At 43.1% G+C, this 26,492-nt stretch overlaps 1 protein-coding gene across 1 annotated transcript in view; it reads left to right on the top strand.

The window, feature by feature from the left end:
* Positions 1 to 26,492, top strand: part of LOC145406369 (ral GTPase-activating protein subunit beta) — a 174,280-nt gene that overhangs the window by 109,675 nt on the left and 38,113 nt on the right. Inside the window, exons 23-25 of the mRNA XM_080277534.1 lie at positions 5,706 to 5,813; positions 7,441 to 7,645; positions 20,767 to 20,980. Of these exons, the coding sequence (XP_080133660.1) occupies positions 5,706 to 5,813; positions 7,441 to 7,645; positions 20,767 to 20,980 (527 nt within the window). The remainder of the gene's footprint in view (positions 1 to 5,705; positions 5,814 to 7,440; positions 7,646 to 20,766; positions 20,981 to 26,492) is intronic.

The following is a 26,492-nucleotide window of genomic DNA, read 5'->3' as shown; positions in this document are numbered from 1 at the left end:
CAATTAGATAGTCAAGTTCCCCAACTCTCTTCTTCACAATATAAGGACCACTGAATCTAGCTGCCAGAGGTTTTCCTTGCATGGGCAGCAGTGCCAAAACTTCATCTCCTTGCTTAAACTCACGACTTCTGACCTTCTTATCATAATGAGCCTTCATTTTCGCTTGAGCCCCGATTAGATGGTCACGGGCAAGCTCTAAAGCGCAATGCAGTCTCTCCCGAGTGCGGCAGACATAGTCAAGCATGGATTCCTGGTTGCCAGATTTGTTGTTACTCCAGGCCTCTCGCACCACATCCAAGGGACCACGAACTCTGTGCCCAAACACTAACTCATTGGGTGAAAACCCTAACGACTCAGTTGGTACCTCTCTCACTGCAAACATAACAAAGGGTACCGCTAGGTCCCAATCCTTTCCACTATCATAGCAGAAGGTGCGCAGCATGGTCTTTAAGGTCTGATGATGCCTCTCCAGGGCACCTTGTGACTGCGGATGGTAGGCACTGGACAAAATGTGTTTGATGCCCAACTCTGTCATTGTCTGCTTAAATAAATTAGATGTAAAATTTACTCCACGGTCTGACTGCAACTCCTTGGGCAGGCCAAAATGAGTAAAGAACAGGATAAGTTGCTTGACTACTGACTTCGCCTGCATGCTTCTGATTGGTATAGCCTCTGGGTATCGCGTTGTAACATCCATTATGGTTAACAAATACTTGTTTCCAGCAGAAGTAGGAGGTAAAGGGCCCACAATATCAATGATTACCCGGGTAAACGGAGGTTCAACTGCAGGAATGGGAGTCAAAGGGGCCACAGGAAGAACTTGATTAGGCTTGCCCACCATCTGACACGTAGACAGCTCTTGATGTACGCAGCAACTTGTCCCGGCATACTTGGCCACCAAAAATTATATCTTAAGCGCTGCACTGTCTTCCTGTTTCCCAAGTGACCTGCTAAAGGTCCCTCATGTGCTAACTGTATTAACGGCACCCTATACTGCACAGGCACCGCCACCTGCACTAACTCACTCACTCCTCCATCTACCGTGGCGCCAGTGGGCGTCCATCGGCGATGTAAAACATTATCTTTAATCAGGAACTCCCTCCTTACCACACTCCATACTTCTTTCTTCCCCTACTCGAGCAAACAAGGGCTTTAATGTTACATCCTCCTGTTGCTTCACCCTCAATTCTGCTGGCCCAACACCCGCCAGCTCTACTGAGGACTGAGATAAGGGACTGGTCGGGACACTGGATTGCGAAGGGCGATCAATCTCAGCGTCACCTCTAGTACACTCGACAGGGGTAGGAATGTCAGACTCCACACTGACATCATCACCTCTACCCTCAACAGTGACACTCTGTTTCTCAGGCGCGTTTGACGGTGGTCCTGCATCCCCGCAGTCGACCCCAACGTCCTGAAATTCTCCTAATTCAGTTGATGGGCTGGGTTCAGTCTCCACACAGACACACTCAACACCACCTCTAGTGTCCTGAGTGGGAAGTGGGGCGGCGCCCATGCACGCATTCCCACTCTCCTCACCCACTACAGCAACACTCTGCTCACTAGGTTCCTCCATTGGTGGCCCTGCCTCACCACAGTCGACCCCAAGAACCTGTGACTTCACCAGTTCTTCCTCCCGGCTGCAACCTGTGCCATAGATCGTGTAATTGCACAGACCGGGAACATGGCTTCCACTTCTGCATCAACTTCAATACCAATTTCTGGGGCGTCAAACACTTCTCTGCCACAACAACTGGTGGGGGAAGAGATGGAAATACTTTCTCCCCAGCCAGGTCGTTCCCCAGCAGAAAATCAACCCCCTCTAGTGGCATTACATCAGCAACAGCTACTTGAGCTGCAGCCTGAACAATGGGGCAATCGAGTTCCACATGAACATAATCATAGTATTCATCTGAGTTCATGCCTCTACACAGCACATACTTCCCTGAGTTTACAGGCCCTCCAGTCACGTTTCTGCACACAGACTGTTGTGCACAGGTATCACGAGCCACAGTAACTGGATAACTGATCCCATGAATTTTCACTGTGCCGTGACATATAAAAGGTTTACACCAGTCTAGGGACGATTTCTGAGGCAGTTCATCCGGAGGTGGCGTAGCATGTTGGGTAACCTTTTCAGCCTGAGCTGGCAGCGAGCACAGCCGGCTGCACTCCAGCTTTCCACAGACTTCTCCCTCACCGCTACCACTCTCCCAACTCCTCTCGTTCACCTGACTCGAACCTACAATTAGTGCCACTGGTTTGGCATTTTGGGAGGCCTTCCACTTAGGGCAGTTAGGCTTGATGTGCCCACTCTGTTTGCAAAAGTAACAAACTAGCTTCGAACTGGATACAGGGCTCTTTCTCCCAGAATTCTTTTCTCCTCTGAACTTCCCTTGGACTGATTCACGGGAGATTTATCCCAGGCAGGGCCACTCACAGTCCTCTCCTGGAATACTGAAAATTAGCATACTTGACCCCCATACTCCGCAAGGCAAACACCCGGTCATCAGCCCCCGTCGCTGCTTCCTTCACGGTCTTAAATCTCTTCTCCCTAATTTTAACACCAATTTCTTTGTCAGCCATGTTGGTAAAATGTTCCATCAAAAGCAGTTCACGCACATCGTTATACGAAGTGGCGCTCTCACTCAGCAACCACCTGCCTAACCTCTCCTCCAGATACCTAGCGTAGGCCATATAGGTGTCAGCAGGCCTTTTCCGAGCACCACGGAACAACAACCGATAAGCCTCTGGTCTAAGTTCATATGCCTTCAGGATGGCTGTTTTAAATTCATCATAATCATCTACATCCTCAGGGCTCAACCTATTATACACTTCCAAGGCTTTTTCCCTTCAGCACATTAGATACCAACCCCACCCAGCGCTGCCTTGGCCACTCAAACTCCCTAGCCTTCTTCTCAAACCTGACAAACCATTCTGTCACCTTCAACTCATCAAATGCTGGCACTAATTTTAGACTCCTTGAGAACCAACTCTCCCTATCCTCTGCACGGCCTGAGGTTTGGGTATCTGAAGTTGGTCTATTAGCAGTCACCTCCAAGCGAGTCTTCTCCAGCTCAAATCGCATTTTTTCACGCTGCATCTCCATCTCCTCTCTTTCTTTCTCTCTGGCACGCTGCATTTCCATCTCCATCTTTTTCAACTCCAACTGCAACTGAGCCTCCGGTGACAAGGCTCCAGGGTATATGGGAGTGGAATAAACAACTCCAGGGAAAGCACCAGACATCCCTGGGGGAACTGCTCTAAACTGGCTCGGCGGCATCATAGATGGTAATAGTGGGGTAGCGAAACGAGGCATTTCAGCACCATAGTCAAACTCAGGGCTCACACGGGGAGTACCTTTGCTATGTGCCTCTCGTTGTTCCATATCCACAGGTGACTCAGCACGTACGCGATCTGGTGTAGACACGCGTGACTCCATGGCGACAAATCAATGGCAGTACTGAATAATGAAATACTAATGCTGACTGAGAAACTACACACACATCAACTTCACCTCAAAGCACAGAGAACGCCAAGGTAACGATATCCTAGCAAGAAGAAGGCACTGTTAGGATATCCTGGCGAGGTCGCCACTGTTACGGTGGCGCCAGCCCGGCATAAAAATGACTGGGGAGAGAGAGAGAGAGAGTGCACAAGCACCCGACACTAAAGCTGGCTGGGAAGAGACTGGCTCTGATCAAGGCTCGCGCACGGCCAAGCGCGAACGCATAATCAAATTAATTAATAAGAACTTATATTCGTGCCCCTCTCTCTCTACAATAAACTGGTACTTCTAATGCAAGCAAAACATTATTAAATATACTTGTAGCTCACACAAGACAATCAAAATAATCAAATGCATACTCAGCATGGTATGAAATAAAATTGCCCTCAGTGGCAGGAACGAAAGAAACAAAAGAACTTGTAACACTCGCTAATTTAAACTCCGCGAATGACACGGATACATACTGCATAATCCCCCTAGCCCAGCTGTAACGGCTGCATCCGTGGGAACGGAAAGGCGAACAGCGTAACAATATATATATATATATATATATATATATCCATCCATCCATCCATCATCCAATCTTACGTTGCCCCATGAGGAGCGTAGAAGCCCGGGGCTAGGCAGTTGGTCCTGACATTTAAGATGAGATTGACCAGCCTCACTCATCCCTGAGTGGCATTACATGAGCAATAAGCCCCAATCACCCCTTGGATATAAACCTTCACCGGTTCAATCCAACTGGAGCACAATAATTACCCACTAAACCACCAGGCGCCAAAATTTGGTTATATGGTTACCACCCAGCGTAGTAAATGGTTTCCTGGTGTACAGGAAACTGTTTGGCTTGTCACTCAGTGTAGAGTCACCCATAGGCAGAAGGGAGAGGAAAGAATGAAGGAATGAAATATATATATATATATATATATATATACACGAGGTGTGACAAAAAAGAAACGAGACTTTGGCTGCTAATGACACAATTCATCAGCCACACAGTAATGAAGCATATCACAGTGTTGCCCAACATCTCAGCACTGTATGAGAAAAGCAGCAGTTCAATTAACCTATTATCATTCATTTCACAGGTGATTTTGTAGCTCCTGTCAAGTGCCCTCTGTCACAGAATGAGCCTTGAGCAAAGGATTAACGTCAAGTTCTTGGCTAACTTGTTAAAACTCCTGCAGAAACCCTTGCCATGCTGGAGGATGTGTGGGGACAGAAAACAGTGTCCTGCATACGTGTCTATGAGTGGCACAAGAGGTTCAGGATGGGGAGGGGTGATGCTCCAAAATGTGCCGTGACACATCCACATGACGGATCTTTTGGTCCTCGGAGGGCAGTTTGGGCACAAACTTTGCACAAATCTTCCGCATGGCCAAATCTTTCAATAAGATGGAAATCATTGACTCCTTATTTAATCCCTGTTGCTCAGCCATTATTCTGATCGTCAGTCTGTGATCACTTTGCACCAATTCCTTGACCTTCTGGATGTTGGCATCATTTCATGTTGTTGAGGGACATCCTGGATTTGGGTCATCCTTCATGTCACCCCGCCCCATCCTGAACCTCTTGTGCCACTCATAGACAAGTGTACGGGACACTGTTTCCTCTCTGTACACATCCTTCAGCATGGCAAGGGTTTCTGCAGGAGTTTTTCCCATGTTAGTCAAGAACCTGATGTTAATCCTTTGCTCAAGGCTCATTCTGTGACAGAGGGCACTTGACAGGAGCTACAAAACCACCTGTGAAAAGAATGATAATAGGTTAATTGAAGTGCTACTTTTCTCATACAGTGCTGAGATGTTGGACAACACTGTGATATACTTCATTACTGTGTGGCTGATGAACTGTGTCATTAGCAGCCAAAGTCTCGTTTCTTTTTTGTCACACCTCGTGTATATATATATATATATATACAGTACATATATATATATATATATATATATATATATATATATATATATACAGTATATATATATATATATATATATATATATATATATATATATATAATAGTATACCCAAACCTCCTGTATTTTTTTTCCTTTTTAATAACTAGGAAAAAACTATGTTATTGAAGTTTGCAATATGTCTGTGTCTGTCGATCTATATCTGTTTGTGTGTGTGTGTGTGTGTGTGTGTGTGTGTGTGTGTGTGTGTGTTTGTATTGCATATGCTCTGATTTTGTGCACAGGTTAAATCAAGCGAAGCACCACGGCTGAAGCATGAGAAGGAACTGAAGCCAGCCAGCATGAGAGTGAGAGATGCAGCTGAAGCTCTGCTTTCATGTGTTCTCTCCCAAGTAAGTACATGATGTGTATGTTGAAGAAGGTAAAGGAAGAGTTATAAATTGAAATGGGTTTCTATCTGCTGAATAAATTATTTTGCAGTAACCAAAATGAAATACTAAAGTTTGTCAGTTCTACAGAAAGGTTCCATCCATCCATCCATCATCCAGTCCTATGTCACCCCACAAGGAGCGTAGGAACCTGGGGGTAGGCAAGTTGGTCCTGACGTTTGAGATGAGGGTGACCAGCCTCACTCATCCCTGAGTGGCATTACATGAGTAATAAGCCCCAACCACCCCTTGGATATAAACCTACACAGGCTTAGTCGGAATGGAGTGCCTTAATTACCCATTAAACCACCAGGCGCCTACATAAAGGTTCACTGGTATATAAAATCAAGACTTTTTCTTTAATATTACAGTTTTTATTTTTGCAAGTACTTTAGTAGCAGGGATCCTTTAAGGTATAGCCTAATTAAAAGTAAGAATAAAGTTAGACTAGAAGCATAGGCAGGTGTTGTGTAAGAAGAGTGCATTTTTTTTTTGTACTAGTCTTGCCTCCAGGCTGCTTGATATTTTGCAGCATCTCTCCTTATTCCTTTAAATATACAATACTCAACTCATGTAACTCACTTTCACAACACAATCAGTCCATTAGTATCCATCCATCCATCATCCAATCCGATGTTGCCCCGTAAGGAGTGTAGGAACCTGGGGCTAGGCAAGTTGGTCCTGACATTTAGAATGAGAGTGACCTGATTCACTCATCCCTGAGTGGCATTACATGAGCAACAAACCCCTACCACCCCTTGGATATAAACCAACACAGACTGGTAAACCTATAACCAAATTATGGCGCCTGATGGTTTATTGAGTAATTAAGGTGCTCCAATCAGGTTGAGCCAGTGCTGGTTTGTATGCAAGGGTTGGTTAGGGTTTATTGCCCACATAATGCCATTCATGGATGAGTGAGGCTGGTCACTCTCGTCTTAAATGTCACGACCAACTTGCCTAGCCCGGGTTTCCTACGCTCCTGATAGGGCAACATTGGATTGGATTGTGGATGGATGGATGGATTACAGTATTTATGTTTTTAATCACTTTAAGTGAGTGGTGATGACCCCAACTTAAGAGTGCTCACATAATGCCACTCAGGGATGTGTGAGGCTGGTCACTCTCATCTTAAATGTCAGGACCAACCTGCCTAACCCCAGGCTCCTACACTCCTCATGGAACAACACAAGATTAGATGATACATGGTGATGATTTAACAGGCTGCCTTCTTGGGTGCTACACAACTGCAGGGACCAACACCAAGTGCATACTTGGTACTGCAACAGTATTCAACTAATGACAGGGCAGCCTTGGACATTGTACATTCAGTACGCACCATTACAGTATGCAGCTAATGACAGGGCAGCCTTGGACGTTGTACATTAGTTGGAGCCCCAATACTGTAGAGAAGGAAATGTTTTTCCAGCATTTCTTTATCATTCATTCATTTATGTTTTTAATCACATTAAGTAAGTGGCAATGACCCCAACTTTTGAGTCAATGGTTAAAAAAAAAAAAATTGAAGGAAGTGATGACATGTCATACCTGTGATAGTCATTATATGTAAGATATCATTACATCTTTTCAGGTTGGCACATTCCCATCAGCCTGTGGTGCTGAGTCTTTGTCATCTTTGCTGGAAGAGGAAACTCTGCTGAGACATTGCAATACATGGGGTGGGGGGGGCCCAGAGCTGCTGACAAGAGAGGCTGCAGCTCAGCACTTTAGATACTTCGTAGCTCAAAATTCTACTATGCTGGCACTGTTGGAGCAACCCCTTGGAAACCATCAAGGTAAGTACATGATCATGGTGTATATATATATTTATATATATATAAACTGTGGTAGGTGGGGGCGCTCACCATCCACTCACTCGATGTAGTGCTGCTGTCGGGTGTCTGCCCTTTCCTCTCCTCCATCCTTCTTTCCTTCCATCCTCTTCTATATTCCTTTACTTCATTCTTTCCCTGTCCTTATGCCTACGGGTAACTATACACTTCCTCTTCTGTCTTTCTTTCCTTCATTCTTTCCTCTTCCTTCTGCCTGTGGGTGACTCTACACTGAGTGACAAGCCAAATGGCTTCCTGTACACTAGGAAACCATTTACTACGCTGAGTGGTAACCATATAACCAAATTTTGGCGCCTGGTGGTTTAGTGAGTAATTATTGTGCTCCAATCGGATTGAACCGGTGAAGGTTTATATCCAAGGGTGGTTGGGGTTGATTGCTCATGTAATGCCACTCAGGGATGAGTAAAGCTGGTCACTCTCATCTTAAATGCTGGGACCAACTGCTTAGCCCTGAACTCCTATGCTTCTCATGGGACAATGTAGGATTGGATGATGGATGGATGGATATATATATATATATATATATATATACACACACACAGTATGTATAACTGCACAGTATATAGAGGGGGCAGCATAGGATTGGATGATGAATATATGTACTGTATATGTGTGTATATATATATATATATCCATCCATCCATCCATCATCCAATCCTACATTGCCCCATGAGAAGCGTAGGAGCCCGGGGCTAGGCAGTTGGTCCCGACATTTATGATGAGAGTGACCAGCCTCACTCATCCCTGAGTGGCATTACATGAGCAATCAATCCCAACCCCCCCTTGGATATAAACCTTCACTGGCTCAATCCGATTGGAGCGCAATAATTACCCACTAAATGTACAGTGCTCGTCAAAATTATCGAGCGCCTATTGCCGGGCGCGCAATACTTATGGCCAAAAAAGAATCACCCATTTTTGGGGGTAAGAATTGAGTCACAAGTTTGCGGCGCTAGCATGACGTCACGGTAGTCTGAGGCCTTCTGATGCGCTGGTTGGTTCCCGCCTCAGTTGCCCACGGGCTGCCTGAGAGAGAGGAACTCCGCCGCGTCTCCCTCTCTTTTTGCGCCATTTTTTACCGAGTGTCCCACAGTGTTTTGGCTTTGGCCACTTTGTTATGGCTCCTACCCGTGAACTATCGAGTGAAATCATATCCCAGATCATTGCTCTAAAGGAGGCAGGCCACCAGACAAAGGAAATTAGTGAATTGGTTGGTGTGGCTCGATCGACAGTGCATGGGTTGTGCGCGCGGTTTCGAGTGGAAAACAGTGGTGAAGTTCCCACAAAGAAACCGCGGTCTGGTAGGCCTAGAAAAACTTCCCAAAGGTCTGTTAATGTTTTAAAACGTGCAGTGGAGTTTAATCCTCGTGTGAGTGCAAGGAAAATAAAGGAGAGCAACCCGGAAGTGTTTGGTGAGGTGTCTGTGAGAACAGTGTCTCGTAGGGTCCATGAACTTGGTTACACAGGTCACAGGCCTGTGAGAAAGCCTCTTCTCACCAAGAACCAGCGACTTCGTAGGTTTGCCTTTGCTAACAAATATCTTAACTGGGGTGAGTAGCAATGGTTGTCAGTGTTGTGGTCTGATGAGGCAACGTTTAGTGTCACCTGTAACAGAGGAGCATGTGTGTACCGGCGCAAAGGTAGTGACCCACTTGACCCACTGTATGTGGAAAGCACAGTAAAACATCCTGATTCACTCATCGTATGGGGTTGTTTCTCAGGGAAGGGTTTGGGGAAGCTTGTTGTACTTCCCAAGAACCTCAGAGTGAATCAGGATGTTTACCTGGAGCTTCTGTGTGATCATTTACCAGACTCCTTCGAGCTAACAGGTGCACGAGTGTTTCAGCAGGACGGTGCACCTGCTCACAAGGCCAAATCGGTCACCAATTGGCTTCATGACTGTGAGGTATCATTCATGAAAGACTGGGAAATAGCCCAGACCTCAACCCGATTGAAAACCTCTGGTACCTCGTAAAGAAGAGTCTCCAAGGGAAGGACGTGAGCTCTCTGCCTAAGCTGGAAGCCGCCATTCGTGACTCATGGGACAAAATACCCCTCCAGCACCTCAGGAGCCTCGCCCTTTCACGTCCAAGACGTCTCAGGTCCATGAAGAAGCGTAAAGGCTGCCCTACGAAGCACTAAAGGTAAATAAAATGCATTATTTATATTTTTCAATGTTGAAAGGTTTGTTTCTTAGGAGGGACGCAGGGCGCTCCATACTTCTGACGAGCACTGTATATACAGTAGGATCTCACCAATAATGACTTCGACAATAACATTTTTGGCAAAAACAGGAAGTTAGAATAGACACCCAGTTTCTATAATAGCGTTTGGATTCACTTGAATAACGGTTATTTCGTTAATGCCAAGTTGTTATTCTGTGAATATGTCCGTAACAAGATGAGGAATGAAACGCATAAACAAGAAGAGATGAAGGAAATTGCTGGAAATGTGAGCAGTAGTGAGGAGGAGATGGAGGATCCTCCCCATGCCACCTCCCCTGACTCTCCCACCGCTATCCTCTCTACCTCCACTGCCCCACCTGACTCACCAGCTGCCTCCACATCCACAGCCCACCTGACTCACCTCTCTTTACATTTTTCCAGAACATTTTCATACATTCCCTCCACTTTACACTCAAATTCCCTCCAAATTTTTCATCCACTCTCTTCTTACTCCCTCTTACTAATCTTTTGTTGAATGCCATGAAGAGTATGTATGAGGGTGCTAAGGCTGCAATGTGTGTGGATAGTGAACTGAGTGAATTTTTCTGTTTGAAGGTTGGATTTAAACAGGGATGTGTCATGTCTCCGTGGTTGTTCAACCTGTATATGGATGGGGTTATAAAAGAGATACAAGGTAGGGATTGGATGTTGGAGCATCCGTAATGAGAGAGGGCAGTGTTTGGAAACTCCCTGTACTTTTGTTTGCTGATGATACTGTGTTGTTAAGTGAAGTTGAAAGGGAGCTGCTAGGCTTGGTGGATGAGTTTGGGAGAGTATATAAGAAAAGGAATCTAAAGATGAATGTAGGGAAGAGTAAAGTTATGGTCTTCGAGAGAAATGAAGTCAGTGACTGTATGGTGAGGCTGGATGAGGAGGAAATGGAAAATATGAGTTTGAGAGAGTGTGTAAGAAACGGAATCTAAAGGTGAATGTAGGGAAGAGTAAAGTGATGGTGTTTGAGAGAGGTGAAGTTAGTGAATGTACAGCGAGGTTGGATGGTGAGGAATTGGAAAATGTGAGTACGTTTAAGTACTTGAGTAGTGTGATGAGTAAGGATGGAGGTTTGGAGGGTGAAGTGCTTGAAAGGGTACAGCAGGGAAGAAAGGTTGCTGGTTCTTTGAAAGCAGTGATAAGAAACAGGGAAGTGAGCATGGAAGTGAAAAAGTTACTACATGACAGTACAGTATTGTGATACCAACTCTAACGTACGGAAGTGAAGCTTGGACATTGTTGGAAGGACACAAGTCAAGAGTGAGAGCAGTGGAAATGAGTTATTTAACCCCTACACCGCGGGCATGTTTACCGATGTTTTGCGTGTGCCGCGGGGTTATTTGGACTCCGACAGACTCTCAAAAAATATTTGCCAAAAATCAGTTATTAGTCCTAGAATATTAAAATTACATATGCTTTTGGCACATACCTTCAGCTTTCTCCTGGAATGTTTGTTGAGCCTTCGTCAGTTACCGTAGGACTTGTGGAGACCTCTGAAGTTGGGTAATGAAGTCTCCACTTTACACTTCCCGACAACCCGTAATATGATTACCACAGCCAGATATTAACACTATAAACACTACTCTATGATTTCCAAGTAGTTTGGGATCCATACTCCCAAAAAAAAACCCACTGTGAAAGCAATGAAAATTACGAGCGCGTCTGACTGTCACACTTACGCTAGTTTGCTCTTGGTACTCTGTCATTTATTATTCATAAAACCCCTCACACTTTATATTTCTATTACTATATAACACTTATATATATCTACTCACACTTTATATTTCTATTACTATATAACACTTATATATATCTACAGTCTTTATCCATAAGTTTCCTTCAGTAGTATTAGTTTATTGTCACTGTAGGGATTCAATTTCTTTCAGTAAAATACGTAGCATTCACTTTCTCGTCCTGTATACTAGCATTGAGAGTGAATGTCACTTCCATCTTCACTCTCATAACTCATAGTATTCAGACATGCTAGAGTGAAGCTTTCATTTTCATTACTCCTAGGGTATATACTCGTATTCTTATAATACTACTCATTTACGTTTCTATTTACGTTCTCTATTTTATTTACGTTATTTACATTTCTATTTTATTTACACTGTGTTATGCACTGTCACTTGAAGTAACATATAAAACTATTTTCCATTGTTCACGTATATTTACATTCATTACTTTCACTTGCTGTTTACACATTATTTACACATTATTTACAATTCCACTTGCACTGTTTTACTCAATAGAAAGATCGTAGTCACTCTTTTATCAATTGTCAGCCCTTTACCTCTTTCCACACGAGGTTTAGTAGGGGGTAAAGGTCACAGGGCCCTTTGCATGGGGGTGAAAAAGTCCCTGAAGTCAGCAAGAAGAAACAGACGTACCTCTACTTCGGAAGATGAGAGTAAACTGATAACGGAGGGCCGGTGTAGAGGCCTACTTAGGGGATATTCAGTGCTACCAATGTTCGCTCTTGAAACAGCTATGTATAGCACTGAAATGATTGGCAGGAAATCTAGACAATACATTATAAATTAGGTAGTTCCAGGTGAATGTAAATATCACTTAGGCTTCTCCTTTCCCTCCTTACATGTATATTTATTACGAAAATAGATTATACGGCATATTTCAAGGGGAAAAAAACAGCGAAAATTAGCGAACGAGTGCATGTGAGGTGTTGTCAGGTGATAATTAGCCAATTCCAGGTGTATGGCACTCTCACTTACCTAATTTCTTTCTTGTATATATTATTTGGTATAAGAATAGGGCATAGGGCTTATTTCAATGGATGAAATCAGTGAAAAATTCCAGGGAAAATTTACTTAGTGTAGCACAGCCAGGCAGGCGAGAGGATAGGGTAATGGAGGGGGGGTAGGGAGGGGAGTCAAGAACGGGGAGAAATGGCTAAATTGTCAACAATGGATGGGAGTACAGATGAGATTAGGAGTGCTGACTAGTGTTAGACATTGGCAGTACTGATAGATGATACAAGCCCCCACTTGGAAGCCCGGGTGAATTCAAAATAACACAGAATCACAAAAGCGACGCCCCGCGGTATTATCCCTTGCTCCCAAGCATCACGAAAGTGACGCCCCGTGGTTAAGGGGTTAAGAGGAGCCTGTGGAGTCACGTGGAGAGACAGGCTGACGAATGAGGATATAAAGGAGCTTTGTGGTGTGGATGTGGATGTGATAGGAAGCGTTATGAGGAACACACTGAGGTGGTTTGGCCATGTAGAGAGGATGGAGGGTGAAAGACTGACGAAAAGAGTGTATGAGAGTGAGGTGGAGGGGGGAAGAGGGAGGGGGAGGCCGAGGATGAGATGGAGGGATGGGGTGGAGAGGTATATGAGAGAGGGGTGTGTGAGTTGGGAGCAGGGCAGTGAAATGGCGGGGGACAGGGCGACTTGGAGGCGATTTGTTTGTGGCCACCCCAAACGGGATTGAGTCGTCTGGCAATAGATAGATAGATCTAAGTACTTGGGTAGGATGATGAGTAAGGATGTAAGTTTAGAGGGTGAAATGCTTGAAAGGGTACAGCAAGGAAGAAAGGTTGCTGGTTCCTTGAAAGCAGTGATAAGAAACAGGGAAGTGAGCATGGAAGTGAAAAAGTTACTGCATGACAGTATTGTGATACCAACTCTAACATATGGAAGTGAAGCTTGGACCTTGTTGGAGGAACACAAGTCAAGAGTGTGAGGAGTGGAAATGCATTATATGAGAGGAGCATGTGGAGTCAGATTGACAAATGAGGAAGTGAAGGAGTGTTGTGGTGTGGATGTGGATATGATAGGAAGCATTAGGAGAAACACACTGAGGTGGTTTGGCCATGTGGAGAGGATGGAGAGTGAGACTGACAAGGAGAGTGTATGTGAGTGAGGTGGAGGGAGGTAGAGGGAGGGGGAGGCCAAGGATGAGGTGGAGGGATGGAGTTGAGAGGTATATGAGGGAGGGGGGATTGAGTTAGGGGGAGGGCAGTCAAATGGTGGGGATGAAGTACTTGAAAGCGTACAGCAGGGAAGGAAGGTTGTTGGTTCACTGAAAGCGCTGATGAGAAATAGGGAGGTGAGTATGGAAGGCAAGAAGTCACTGCATGATAGAATTGTGATCCCTTCCATGACATATGGAAGCGAGGCATGGACCTTGCTAGAGGGGAACAAGTCAAGAGTGAGAGGAGTGGAAATGAGTTACCTGAGAGGAGCATGTGGAGTGAAGGACAAACAGATTGATGAATGAAGAAGTGAAAGAACGTTGTGGGGTGGATGTGGATGTGATTGAGAGAATTAGGAAAAATACACTGAGGTGGTTTGGACTTGTGGAGAGAATGGAGAATGAAAGACTATGAGGGTGTATGTAGGTGAAGTGGAGGGAGGGAGAGGGAGGGGGAGACTGAGAATGAGGTGGAGGGATGGAATTGAGAGGTTTATGAGGAAGGGGGGTGTGAGTTGGGGGGGAGGGCAGTCAAATGGTGGATGACAGAATGACTTGGAGGCGTTTTGTCTGCAGCCACTCTCTGTGTTATTAGGGCGTCGGGCTATAGATAGATAGTATTTCGCAGCATGTAATACGCACTTTTTTGTCTCAAGATTACCTTGACAGGTTCACTTGGCTCCATTTAGAAGAAATGTTTATACAGATGATCATCTCAATGCTTGGCAGTCACAAGTATTTTCTAGAGTATAGAGACCTTTGATTTAATGTAAAAAATTTCATTAACTTCTGTTTATACTCAGCATATTTTACGATTAGAAACACCCAGGTTCAAGAACACAGAATGCTCAGGGTTTGTTTACAACTGGCCATGTGATGGTCTAGGGGTTTAGTGGTATATCAGTTTTGCAATTTAGCATTTAGCAACACCCTACTCACCAGGCTAACATGATCACTGGTGAACTCCCTTCTAACCTACTGAAATGTGGTCATGATCACTTCGCTTGCCATCCACTCACTAACTAGTAAGGGAATCATATTGGAAATGTTGGCTAGCATGGCTGCTGAGTCTGTATAACAGGCATCTGTCCCATATGGAAAGTCAGTAACCCTTTTTAGGCTGGCTTCTCTTACTGATATTTTGTTTCATGGGAGACAAGAATATCATAGACGGAAACAGTCTTTTATTACTGTTAGTGAAAAATGGAAAAAACAATTGTAACATTAAACAAGACTGCCTGAAATGACAGCATTTTAGCAGTTTAGCAATTTAGCAGTTTAGAGTCTAGTGTTCACCCCACTCTAGGAAGTTAACATGATTGCTTGTGAACTGCCTGCTAACCCTCTGAAAGGCAATTATAATCTCTTCACTTGCCGTCCACTCACTAATTAGCAAGGCAGTCATATTGGAGAGATGGCTAGTGAGACTGTCAAGGCATTATAACAGACGTCTATCCCATATGGAAATTCGATCACCCTTGTTAGACTGGCTTCTCATTCTGGTATTTTGTTTAATTCAGGACAAGAGTATTATAAAAGGAAACAGTCTTATATTACTGGTAGCAAAAAAACAGGAAAAACAATTGTAACATTAAACAGTAATGCATGAAATTACAGCTACACTTTGTTTTTCAGCGTGACTGATGTACTTTGGCAGTGTTTAAGCCAATCAAGGCTCAGCCAGTTACAGTACTGTGTTATCAAAATGGGATAAAATTTATTGATCAGATAAATTAACCCTTTCAGGTCTCCTGGCCACTATAGTGGCTTTCTCGGTAGGGGTCTCCTAGCCACTCCCGTGGCAGCATATTTAGGCATGAATGAAAACTGTTGCGTGAGGCTGGTGAATGAAATGAGGATACGAGCTGCTCCCCAGACCCCTCTGCTTCCACCAGGCATGCGCAGACTGCAATATTTTAGTTGAAACAGTCTGGGAAGAGCTAATCATGGTGGGGGGTTGGGCTGCACATACTGGTTTTATTATACTGTTGATCTGGCAATATTTTTTAATATTTTGGTATCAGACAGTTCATTTAGCAAAAGAATATTGTTTGCAATATATTTTTACTGCTCTGGAAGATACATAGCTCTCAGTTCCCTCCTCCCTTTCATATCCCCCTTCCTCCAGCCCCCTACCTCCCACTGATTCCCCACCCCTCTACCTCCCACTCTTCCACCCTCCACTTTCCCTCCAATCCCCCACCCCCTACTTCCTCCACCCTCGTACCTCCCACCGATCCCCCACCCCCTACTTCCTCCACCCTCCTACCTCCCACCGATCCCCCACCCCCTACTTCCTCCACCCTCCTACCTCCCGCCGATCCCCCACCCCTCTACCTCACACCCTCCACGCTCCACTCTCCCTCCAATCCCCCACCCCCTGCCTCCCGCCTACACACATAGTGCCGCTTCACAGGCAAGCAAAAGGTTACCGCGTTGTATGTCTCAATATTTATTCATTTCCTGGGTGTTAGAGTGTCTGACTGAGGGAGAATAATTACAGATTTATGATTTTAGGTTTCCAAGGTTGTTTCTATAGCCTTTTATACATTTACCATGCATTTATTTATTACCAGGTGGACATACATGTGCAGCGAGTGTTGCCTTTTTCGTTGACAAATGATTGTTAGTGTCTCCTTACTTTTTCTGATTTATATTTCATGAGTTTCTCACATTTCCTGGTTATACTTGTAACGCTGTCAATTTTGAGAAATAAATATTTGATCACTGTCTCTACTGCTGCCTGTAAGTACTCAGGATGATATAGTTAGCAACAATAAACTAAACATACGTACATACAAAAGGCAAGCTCGTAGGCTTATCCCCATGTCCTAACCCCCACAGCCTTGGACAGTACTAAGCAAAATAAGAGCAAAGTAAAATCAATTAGTCAGTAGTAACTAGTAAGTGATAGTTTTATGTGGATCTTGTAATTTTTAGTTTATTTTTTGTAAAAAGACATCTCAAGAATCATTCACAAATCATGTTAGATATAATGTACAAATATTTGTGCACTTTTTTTTTTTTTTTTTTTTTTTTTAATGGAAAAACATGCAAACAAACAATGCAATCATGTCACCTATGCACCAAGAAATTACCTACCCACCGAGATGGCAATACTCACATCGCAACCACACACCACTTGCTACGCAACTTCCCATCATTTTTGCAGCACTTGTATAGTGAGTAGAGCTCTAATGTTTTATAGGCAGATGTGTATCATTTCCCTGTGCATGAATGATATTTTTTTTTAATTTGCAAACCCTGACTTTTTTCAAAAAAATGCGTCTCTCAAACGTGACCTTGGGACCTATTTGAGACCTGAAAGGGTTAATACAATATTTGAAATTAGCAGTGCCAGATGGTCATTTGTAGCAGCATCCACCATTTTTGTTGTATTCACAGCTGACAAAATGATCAGAGCAATCGATCCCATTCACCCTCTGCCTCACTGCTGATCAGAGTGACTGATCCTGTTCATCCTCTTCCTCATTGCTCCGCTAGCAAAGCTATCATAATCGGTGAAAGTGAATGCAACCCAATGCATGTGTGTGTGTGTGTGTGTGTGTGTGTGTGTGTGTAAGAGTGGGTGTACCGTACTTAATGAGGGAGGAGTGGGAGAAGTCCAGGTAAGGACAGAGTTATAAACCACTTATCGTAATCCCTTCAACCCAGTAATATATTTTATAGGGTACTGTACTTTGTTCTTGTTCGCCAGATGGTTTTATTCAGTTCAGGAAACATTGTGAACTGAAGAAGTTAATCTGGGCTGAAGCAAATGCCCCTAGTTTGGAAAGTTTCACTAATCGCTTGTGCTTAATAAATACATTTACATTAGCAGTAGTAAGAGATTAATTGCAGTAGGCTGGTTAGCTCATGTTTGGCAGCTTTTCAAAACCACACTGATAGAATAAAACAGGATAAGAAAGAAGAAGGTTCTCCCTCACTTACCTAACCTTTTGGCTGAAACTGGTAGAAAATGGAGGGAGTGATATAGGATTTTGATATAATAAGTACAGTAATGAGAAGTATTGTGTGTAGGGGAGTCGGGTGGTACAATAGAATGAATGTCTTGGTACCTCTCCATCAAAAATTTTATATATCTAGCTCTGTATCAGATATTCACCTTGGTATTTCCAGTGCAGAATTATGTTCTGAGATCTGAGATTTGAAAATCGGGCTGCATTTCTCTTGCATATTTTTTAGAGTTGTCACTTACCATACAATGGAATAGCAACTGGGAGACAGCAGTGTTACTAAAGCGTAACAATGGATGTTTAAATGTTTTCTCTATATTCGATATGTTTTGAGGTGAATGACTGTTTTTAGTAAACTGTGAACAGTTATGAATGCTTTGTTAATTTTTGATGTTGCGAGGCAAACAGCACTGTCAGTGAGGGAGTGTTATTGAGAGAAGAGAGTAGAGACAGCTGTACACCTTGTTCCCAAACAACCTCACTATACTGAACTTCGGTTGTAATATATTGTAATTTGCTTTTTGTTTAGTGTGCATATACAAATGCTACATTTATTTATTATTATTATTATAATTATTATTGTGGAGGTATTCAGAGGTTAGTGAGAATGCATTATAATTAGTGATGGCAACAAAGTAGTGTTCAGGAGCATGTTTGCTGAGCAGAAAAGATTCATGTTGTATTTCATTTGGTTTGTTTAAGGATATTTTTTCAGTTTAGGAAGTGAATGTGTTGTCTGTAGGTAGTGAGACATCTGGAGCAAGTTACAGTAGCCTCACATCACACTGAGCCGAGATTGAATGAGGGAAAATTCTGTAACACCGGTGGTGTGGGGCACGAATTTGACCAGCATCGGCTACTTTTAGGGTAAATAAAATGCTGTAAATATTCCTTGTAATTGATTTTTGAAAATCTGTGTGTGATGTCTGTGATTGTAACATACATTACATGCAGACAGTTGATTTGGGGAAGTGTGTTCCTACTTTTAATGGCCTTTATATTTTTTTTAAGTGAAAGAATGGATTTTATTGAGTTTTGTTGTTTAAAATTCATGCCAAGAAGAATAATATTTTTCACTATATACTGATATATATTAATTATACTTTAATGGAGGTGAACATGAATTCTCGAATTATTGTACAAAAGGAATTGGACTAAATAAACATAGACAGTGTTAAGATGGCATCGTGGAACGAAGTAACTTCTTGTAAGGCAGGGGTTGTTTGTTTGTTTTCATGTCTTGTACCCTTCTTTTACATAAGAATAAAGGAAGCAAAGACAGTTATACAGTACTGAATAGAGATTCTGAAAGGTGAGTGTGTATTTGAGTGACAGCTACTCACATCAAGCAACTTTTGTACAGTCATGGTCGAGACATACTTTTTTTCTCAGAACTGCAGTTCCAGAATTAGGTTGCGTCTTTCATACTGCAGCATCTTATATGCCGCGAAGTATGGATAATCCATCAGTTCATCCTTCATCTAATCCAGTCTTGCCCCATGAGGAGCATAGGAGCCCAGGACTAGGCAGGTTGGTCCTGACATTTAAGATGAGAGTTGCCAGCTTCACACATCCCTGAGTGGCCGTACGTGAGCAATAAACCCCAGCTGTCCCTTGGATATAAACCAGCACTGGCTTAATCCAACTGGAGCACCTTAGTTACCCACTAGACCACCAGGCGCCTTAATTTTGTTATATTGTTATCACCCAGTGTAGTAAAATGTTTCCGGGTGTATAGGAAGGTTAATCCTCATGCTGATTGTTGCTAGGCTGGCCATCTAAATGGCCTCCTCCTCCTCCTCCTCCTCCTCCTCCTCCTCCTCAACTTGTGATGGGCTGTGGATCACTGAGGGTCCCTGTTTGTCAAGTGACCACCATCAGGATTTTTTTAATGTACCAGAGGTCACTGCTTCAGGAGGAAACTTGTGTACTTGTCCCACATGGGAGAGTTCCTTGTCTCAATGGTGTGAATGGATCTAGGGCCTGATTGACTGCTGCCTACCTTAAAAGCACCAGGCAAGGCTGCCGCACCACCCCGAAACATCCACACTGTGCAGTGTGTAGTTTCCACGTTATGTCCACAGACTTCCCATTAACTCAATGTACCGGTTTATAATGTCATGCCGTAACTATTGGTTTATTTGATTACTTACTCATTCAGGCTACTCAGTCGGGTAGCTTATAGACAAAGTATTATAGAATGTGACTTTTCCTTTCCAATATTTCCTATGAAATTTCCATGTCAGTTTTTCCATGCTGCATGGTGGTTTTCCTCACTTTTTCCTGGAGGGTTTGGTGGTGGGGGAAGTCTTTTTGCTTTACTATCCTTATCTTTCAACATGTAAAGTAAGTTCTTGTAGTCATAGTTTTCTCTGTAACAAGCAGCCTCGAAAGGACCAAAAGGTCTGTTACCGTTTGTTTTCCTATGTAATCCTATGTAATCCTCCTCCTCCTGCATCATCATCATCATCATCATCATCGTTGCCGCCGCCACTGTTGCCACTGTCGTCACCCCACTTATTCCCACCTAAGGATTGGGTGAGATAGGATCCAGGAACAAACAAGGAAAGTGTTATGGAATGGGAAAGGTGTCATCATATTTGTTGTTACCTATTCCTTGTTTCTCCAGTCATTATCCATTCTCCAAGAGAAACATAATGACTAATCACTCAGGGAAAAATTCAGTTTGCAGATTTTGGTACTGTGTACGTTAGCTTACAGTTTTATGGGAAATGTGAAAGCTTACACACTGTACTATAAAATAGAAAACTTTTAAACTACTGACAAAGTTTCTTAAGGTTGGTGACTCCTTTTGCATTCATCTTTAAGGTAGCTTTGAATGTTACTTCTGTACATCTCCACAGTGTTTCTCCAGAGTGTGTAAAGTATCCCTGCCCATCATTCTGTCTTACTCTGCATTAATCATCTCCAACCAGATCCTCAGCCGACTGTCACTGCACTGATCCGTGGCCCATTTGGTCGTGCAGCTTGGACAATGCAACTGCGTCATCTTCCTCGACACAAATCTTCAGCAAAACTGTATGCTGCTAACCCAGGCCGGCCACTTCCTATGAATGACATGGGTGTACGCCATACCATCAAGCCCAAATACTTTCCAGACAGTGTTGACAGGATCCCCCTCTGCAAGGCGTAAGTTTTAGAGCGTTGAATTGTCTCTTCTGATTTTCTGTTGTCATGCATTTGTACATTAGATTGTTTCTAATTCAAGAATGATTATATACAGGATGAACTAGCCAACCATATCATTTTATGTTTACTTGGATGTGTATGTCATTGAACCAATGAAACAGTCAGAATGCCAAAATCTTAAAGCAAATTAATATAGACTGGCCACTTTAATTTAGTGCTTGACACAGTTGGCTTATGTTACCTTTTTTGACACCTGGTTGGTGTATTTTTTCATATTAACCTTATCAGGTTTCAGCCCAGGTCAGATTATGTCAGTCCTAGAGTCAGCCACTCTCATGCTGACCTGCATCTTTGGGCCTCGATGTTTTTCTTTGATCGGTTTGTGTAAATACACTTTCATGATAGAATGCTGGTTTTAGTGTTATTTTAAAGCTGAATAGTAGTACTTTATTGTAGTATGTTCACAGAAGCAAAACAAAGAAAATAAAAAGTCAGTGATGAGTCGAAGGTAGCCGAACACCAAAAATTTTATAATTTGCCATAGGAAAATATTCGCCAATAATAAAGTAATAATTACAGTGATAAATAGTTTATGTCTACTTATGCATGGTATTGTATGATAAAGTGAAAGACAAAAGATGCACAATTTTTTGTGATTCTCAGCAGCATATTCGTTTAGCAATCTTTTCCTCTGATCGGTCTGTGTAGATATACTTTTCATAATAGAGTGCTGGTTTTGGCATAATTTAAAAGCCGAATAGTTTTACTTTATCACTGTATGTTCAAAAAGGAAAAAGGAAAACAAAGAAAAAAGTCAAAATGATAAGTTGAAGTTGGGCATCATCATCATCATCCAGACCTCCTTTCCCACCCAAGGGCAGGGTGAGGAGTAGCAATGTCCAAACAGCACAGACTTGCCCAATCCAAATAGGCCGCACTTCCATTCACTCATCATTCAAGCCCCTGGAATCCTGGCTCCACTGGATACGCCAAAAACATTCACCACATTCTGCAGCTTCACACAGCGTATCCGATTGAGTCAATTCTGACGCTGCCATGCTCACAAGGGGTGCCAAAATCCCTGATCACGCACTTCTCACAAAATTCATTCAGCCAGCTCGATCTCTTGTCAGTTCTCTAGCCTCACTGACTTCCAAACCTCTCTTCCACACACACTCTTCCACCAGATCTCTCCACCTTCTCCTTGGCCTGCCTCGCCTCCTTCCTCCTTCAAATTTTCTCAGGTATACCTTTTTTACCACTTTGTTGTTATCCATTCATTCCACATGACCATACCATCTCAGGACACTCTTCGATTCTGGTGTCCACTGACTTCCTCACTCCACACCTGTCATGAAACACATTATTTCGTATCCTATCCACCCTCTGTACTCCATGTACATTCCTCAGCAGTCCCATTTCCACTGCTCTTACTCTTGACTTTTCATTTTCATGCCACACAATAGTCTCAAACCCATATGTTAGAGTTGGCACTAACACTCCCTCATGTAAGCCTCTTGCAGCTACAACACTCAAGCCTCTGTTTCTTATCAAGGCCTTCATTGCACCAGCCACTTTTCCTCCTTGTCACTCTACTTTCAACTTCTTTTGCACATTTTCCTTTCTTTTCTATCACTGTACCCAAGTATTTGAACTCTCTCACCAATTCCAGTCTCTCTCTGTTCACTGTGACATCACATTGGGAGTCACCTTCTCTCTCAATAACCATCACTTTACTCTTCTCTACATTTACTCTCGAGGCACGACGCTCACAGACATCAGCAAAACTCTGCACTAGCCTACCAAGTTCTTGTCCGGTACTTGCAAGCAGTGCTGCATCATCAGCGCACAACAAATTTGAGATATTCCATCACCATTCATTACCAGCGCCTTCCCTCTCTCTATTACTTGTGTTTTTACAGTAAAAGTCCAATTCTTCAGCATCCAATTCCCCGGCAAATCTGACATTTCAGCAGTTTTGAGAAATAGTCCCATTTACGAAAATCTCTGATCGTTCGGCAGATTTTCCGATTTTTTTCGTCAGTCTTGAAATTCTCCATAAGGCTCGCCAGCTAGCTGCCCGCCTTTACCCGCCTTAGTGAGTGAGATAGTGGAAGTGATGGAACGAGTCTACCACTGCCATGAAGTATGTTCACTAATTTCTTTATTTTTCATATTCATGTATAGTACTGTATTCATTACAGTATTGTACAGTATCAAACAGTATACAATACTCTCTCCAAACACATTTGTAATGATATGAGTAGTGATGATAGTGTTCACCGAAACATATAAGGTGCTGAGTGGGTAGGGTTTTTGATAATTCGGCAATTTTGATTTTTCGGCACTTGCCTGGTCCCATAGATGCCGAAAAATCGGACTTCTACTGTACTTCTCTCATCACCCCATCCATATATATATTGAATAACCAAGGGGACATCGCACAACCTTGTCGCATGCCCACACTGATCGTGAACCACTCACTTAGATGCCCATTAACCCTTACACATGCTTTGCTACCATCATAAAAACTCTTGGCAGCACCTAACAGCTTACCATCTACACCATACATGCACAGAACTTTCCACAATCCTTCTCTGTCTACTTTGTTGTATGCTTTTTCCAGATCGATGAATGCCATAAACACTTATGGTCCTTCTCACAAGCTTTCTCTGCTACCTGTCTTACTGCAAATACTTGATCCACACATCCTCTGCCACTCCTAAAGCCACCCTGTTCATCACTCACTAGGACTTCTGATATCTTTCTTGCTTTCTGTATAATAATTCTTCCATATACCTTCCCTACCACTCTCAGTAAACTTATGCTATGATAATTCTAGCACTCACTTTGCTCACCTTTATTTTTGTACAGGGGTACTATTACAGCCTTTTTCCACTCTGCAAGTACAGTTTCACTCATCCATGCCTTCTTACATATCTCCAACAAGCACTTCATTCCACTCTCTCCACTACATTTAAGCATCTCTGCATGCACCTCATCAACCCCAGCTGCTTTCCCATTTTTCAGCTGTTTCACAGCGCTTTTCACCTGTGCGAGTGTCACGTCTGCTGGCACTGCATTCCTTCTCTGCACACCCCCAAAACCAATCATGTTTACAGCTGCTCTGCACTCTCTATTCCCATTCATCATGCTTTCAAAATATTCTTTCCATCTGGTCCGTACTTCATCTCCATGGGTTAGTAACCAACCACCTGCATCCTTCACACCATCGCATTTCTTTCTACTTTCACTTCTACATTTCCGCACCTCTTTCCAGAATAACTTCCTATTTTCAGAGTTGTTCTCATTCATTTTTCTTCCCTGATCATCATTTATCTCCTTCTTTTTCCTCTTCACTAGTCTCTTTACGTGCTTCTTGCTCTCGATATACTCAGTTCTTTTCAACTGAACCCCTATCCTGTAACCACTTTAGCCACTTCTTCCTCTTTTCCTCCACTGCTCTCTCAACCTCCTCATCCCACCATGCCGTCCCCTTAACTTTTTTATTGATACTCTTGCCACACCACACACCACTTTAGCATTCCTAACTAAGCAGTCCCTATATGCATTCCACAGGCTGTCCAGATCCAATTAATTCCAGTTCACTGATTCTAACTCGTCCTCTTCTTTGGTCTTGTAATCATCTGCCATTTCTTTGATCCTCAGCTTCTCAACTTTCAGTCTTTCTCCCTGACTGCTCCTCTCTCTCTTTATCTCTTTATCCACCTCACTCCTCTCAGCTTGATCTTGCATACCACAATCGTATGATCTGACAGACCTCCACATCGTCCTCTCACAGCCCCCTTATCAACAACCATTCCCATCATCGACCTCTCTGCTAGCACGTAATCAATCAGGCTTCTTTCCACACGATCCCCGTTTCCTCTGTACCATGTATATTTATGTGCATCTTTGTGTTTGAAATAAGAATTACAGATGCACAACCTCCTCTCCTGACACATATCCTTTAGTCGATTCCCATTATCATTTTCTCCTGGTACTCCATAACAACCCTTTATGTCATCCTCAGGAACAGTGCCAACTCTTCTGTTCATATCCCCCATCACAATCACTTTATACTAGCTCCTGGGCATTTCTCCCACTACTTCACCCAGCTCATCTCAAAACCTGTCTTTCTCTCTCTCTCTCTCTCTCACACCTGTCCTCACTTGGTGCATATGCTACAATCACTGCCACTTTCACCTTCTCAAACTTGAACTTGACATACATACACCTCGAGCTGACATATTTGTAGTCTCTCATTCCACTCTGCCACACCTCACTTATCAACAAAGCAACTCCTTCCTTTCTTCCTCTCCCATTTATTCCCAATCTTACACATTTCACACCCTCCCACTCCTCCACTTCGCACCCTTTCATCTTCGTTTCACACATTACCATCACAGCATATCTTGCACTCTTGGACACATTCACCACTTCCACCCTCTTGCTTTCCTCATTCACACCTCTCTCATTCCACATGGCCACGCAAGTCTGCCCGTTTGGTTGGGGCCCTGGGCAGATATTGGGCCCTCCGAGGCTCTCTGAAATGACTGCCATGATTGAGTGATTTTGGATAGGGAAATCTGGAGGACACTTAACCCTGCCAGAAACCCTGGTTATATGGTTACCACCCAGCATAGTAAATGGTTTCCTGGGTACAGGAAAATATTTGGCTTGTCACTCAGTGTAGAGCTCATATGGCATCACACTGCATTGAGTGAGTGGATGATGGACGCCCCCACCTACCACAAAAAGCTTCCTTGTGAAAAAAAAACAAATTTGGGTTGGCCATGGCACAGTTGATGTTTTCTATCGACTGGAAGCTAAACTAAGAACCAAAACCAGCTAATTACTTCCTAACAGCTGCTGGCAATTGTTGGGGGAAAAAAACATTTCTAAGACATGTACTAAGATCTCTACCAATATGAGTCAGCGCTTGGATTTTGACACTACTGTATTTACCAGTGGCCAAGTTTTCTGCCTGAGTGTTGTGTTAATGATTATAAAGCCTGTAGAGCATAAAATAAAATGAAAATAAATTTGTATTTCCTTCATTGAAAGAGAAAAAAAAAATACAATAAACCAAACTCTTACACCATCCTTGACTGACAAAAAGAAAACACACTTATTATAACATTAACAAAAACTGAAAACAAAGAAAAATCTATCCTCACTTATATTTTCCTGCCTGTACACCTCAAAACAAACACTATAACTCTCCAAGTACATCATAAAAAAAAGAAAGACTATCTGCCAAACCTATCATCAAAGTAATTCAACTGCATCTTTAACAATTCCTTCCGTATTCCACTGATTTAGCTGTAAGCAAACAGTCTTAGTTTTATCATATGAGGCAAGTCATATCTGGTGCCTGATAGAAGCCTTCATGCCATGGGACTGATATAACCAGGTAGCTCCACTGCCTGGCTATACAAATGGCCCTCAACTACTCCCTATCTTCCAAAAGGAGGCTGGTGGGCTGCAGACAGGCAACTTAAGCCAGCAA

Source organism: Coenobita brevimanus, chromosome 70 (genome assembly GCF_032717465.1).
Source record: "Coenobita brevimanus isolate Jiangsu-jjx chromosome 70, ASM3271746v2, whole genome shotgun sequence".
NCBI classification, from domain to species: domain Eukaryota; kingdom Metazoa; phylum Arthropoda; class Malacostraca; order Decapoda; family Coenobitidae; genus Coenobita; species Coenobita brevimanus.
This window is presented reverse-complemented; position numbering and strand designations above follow the sequence as displayed.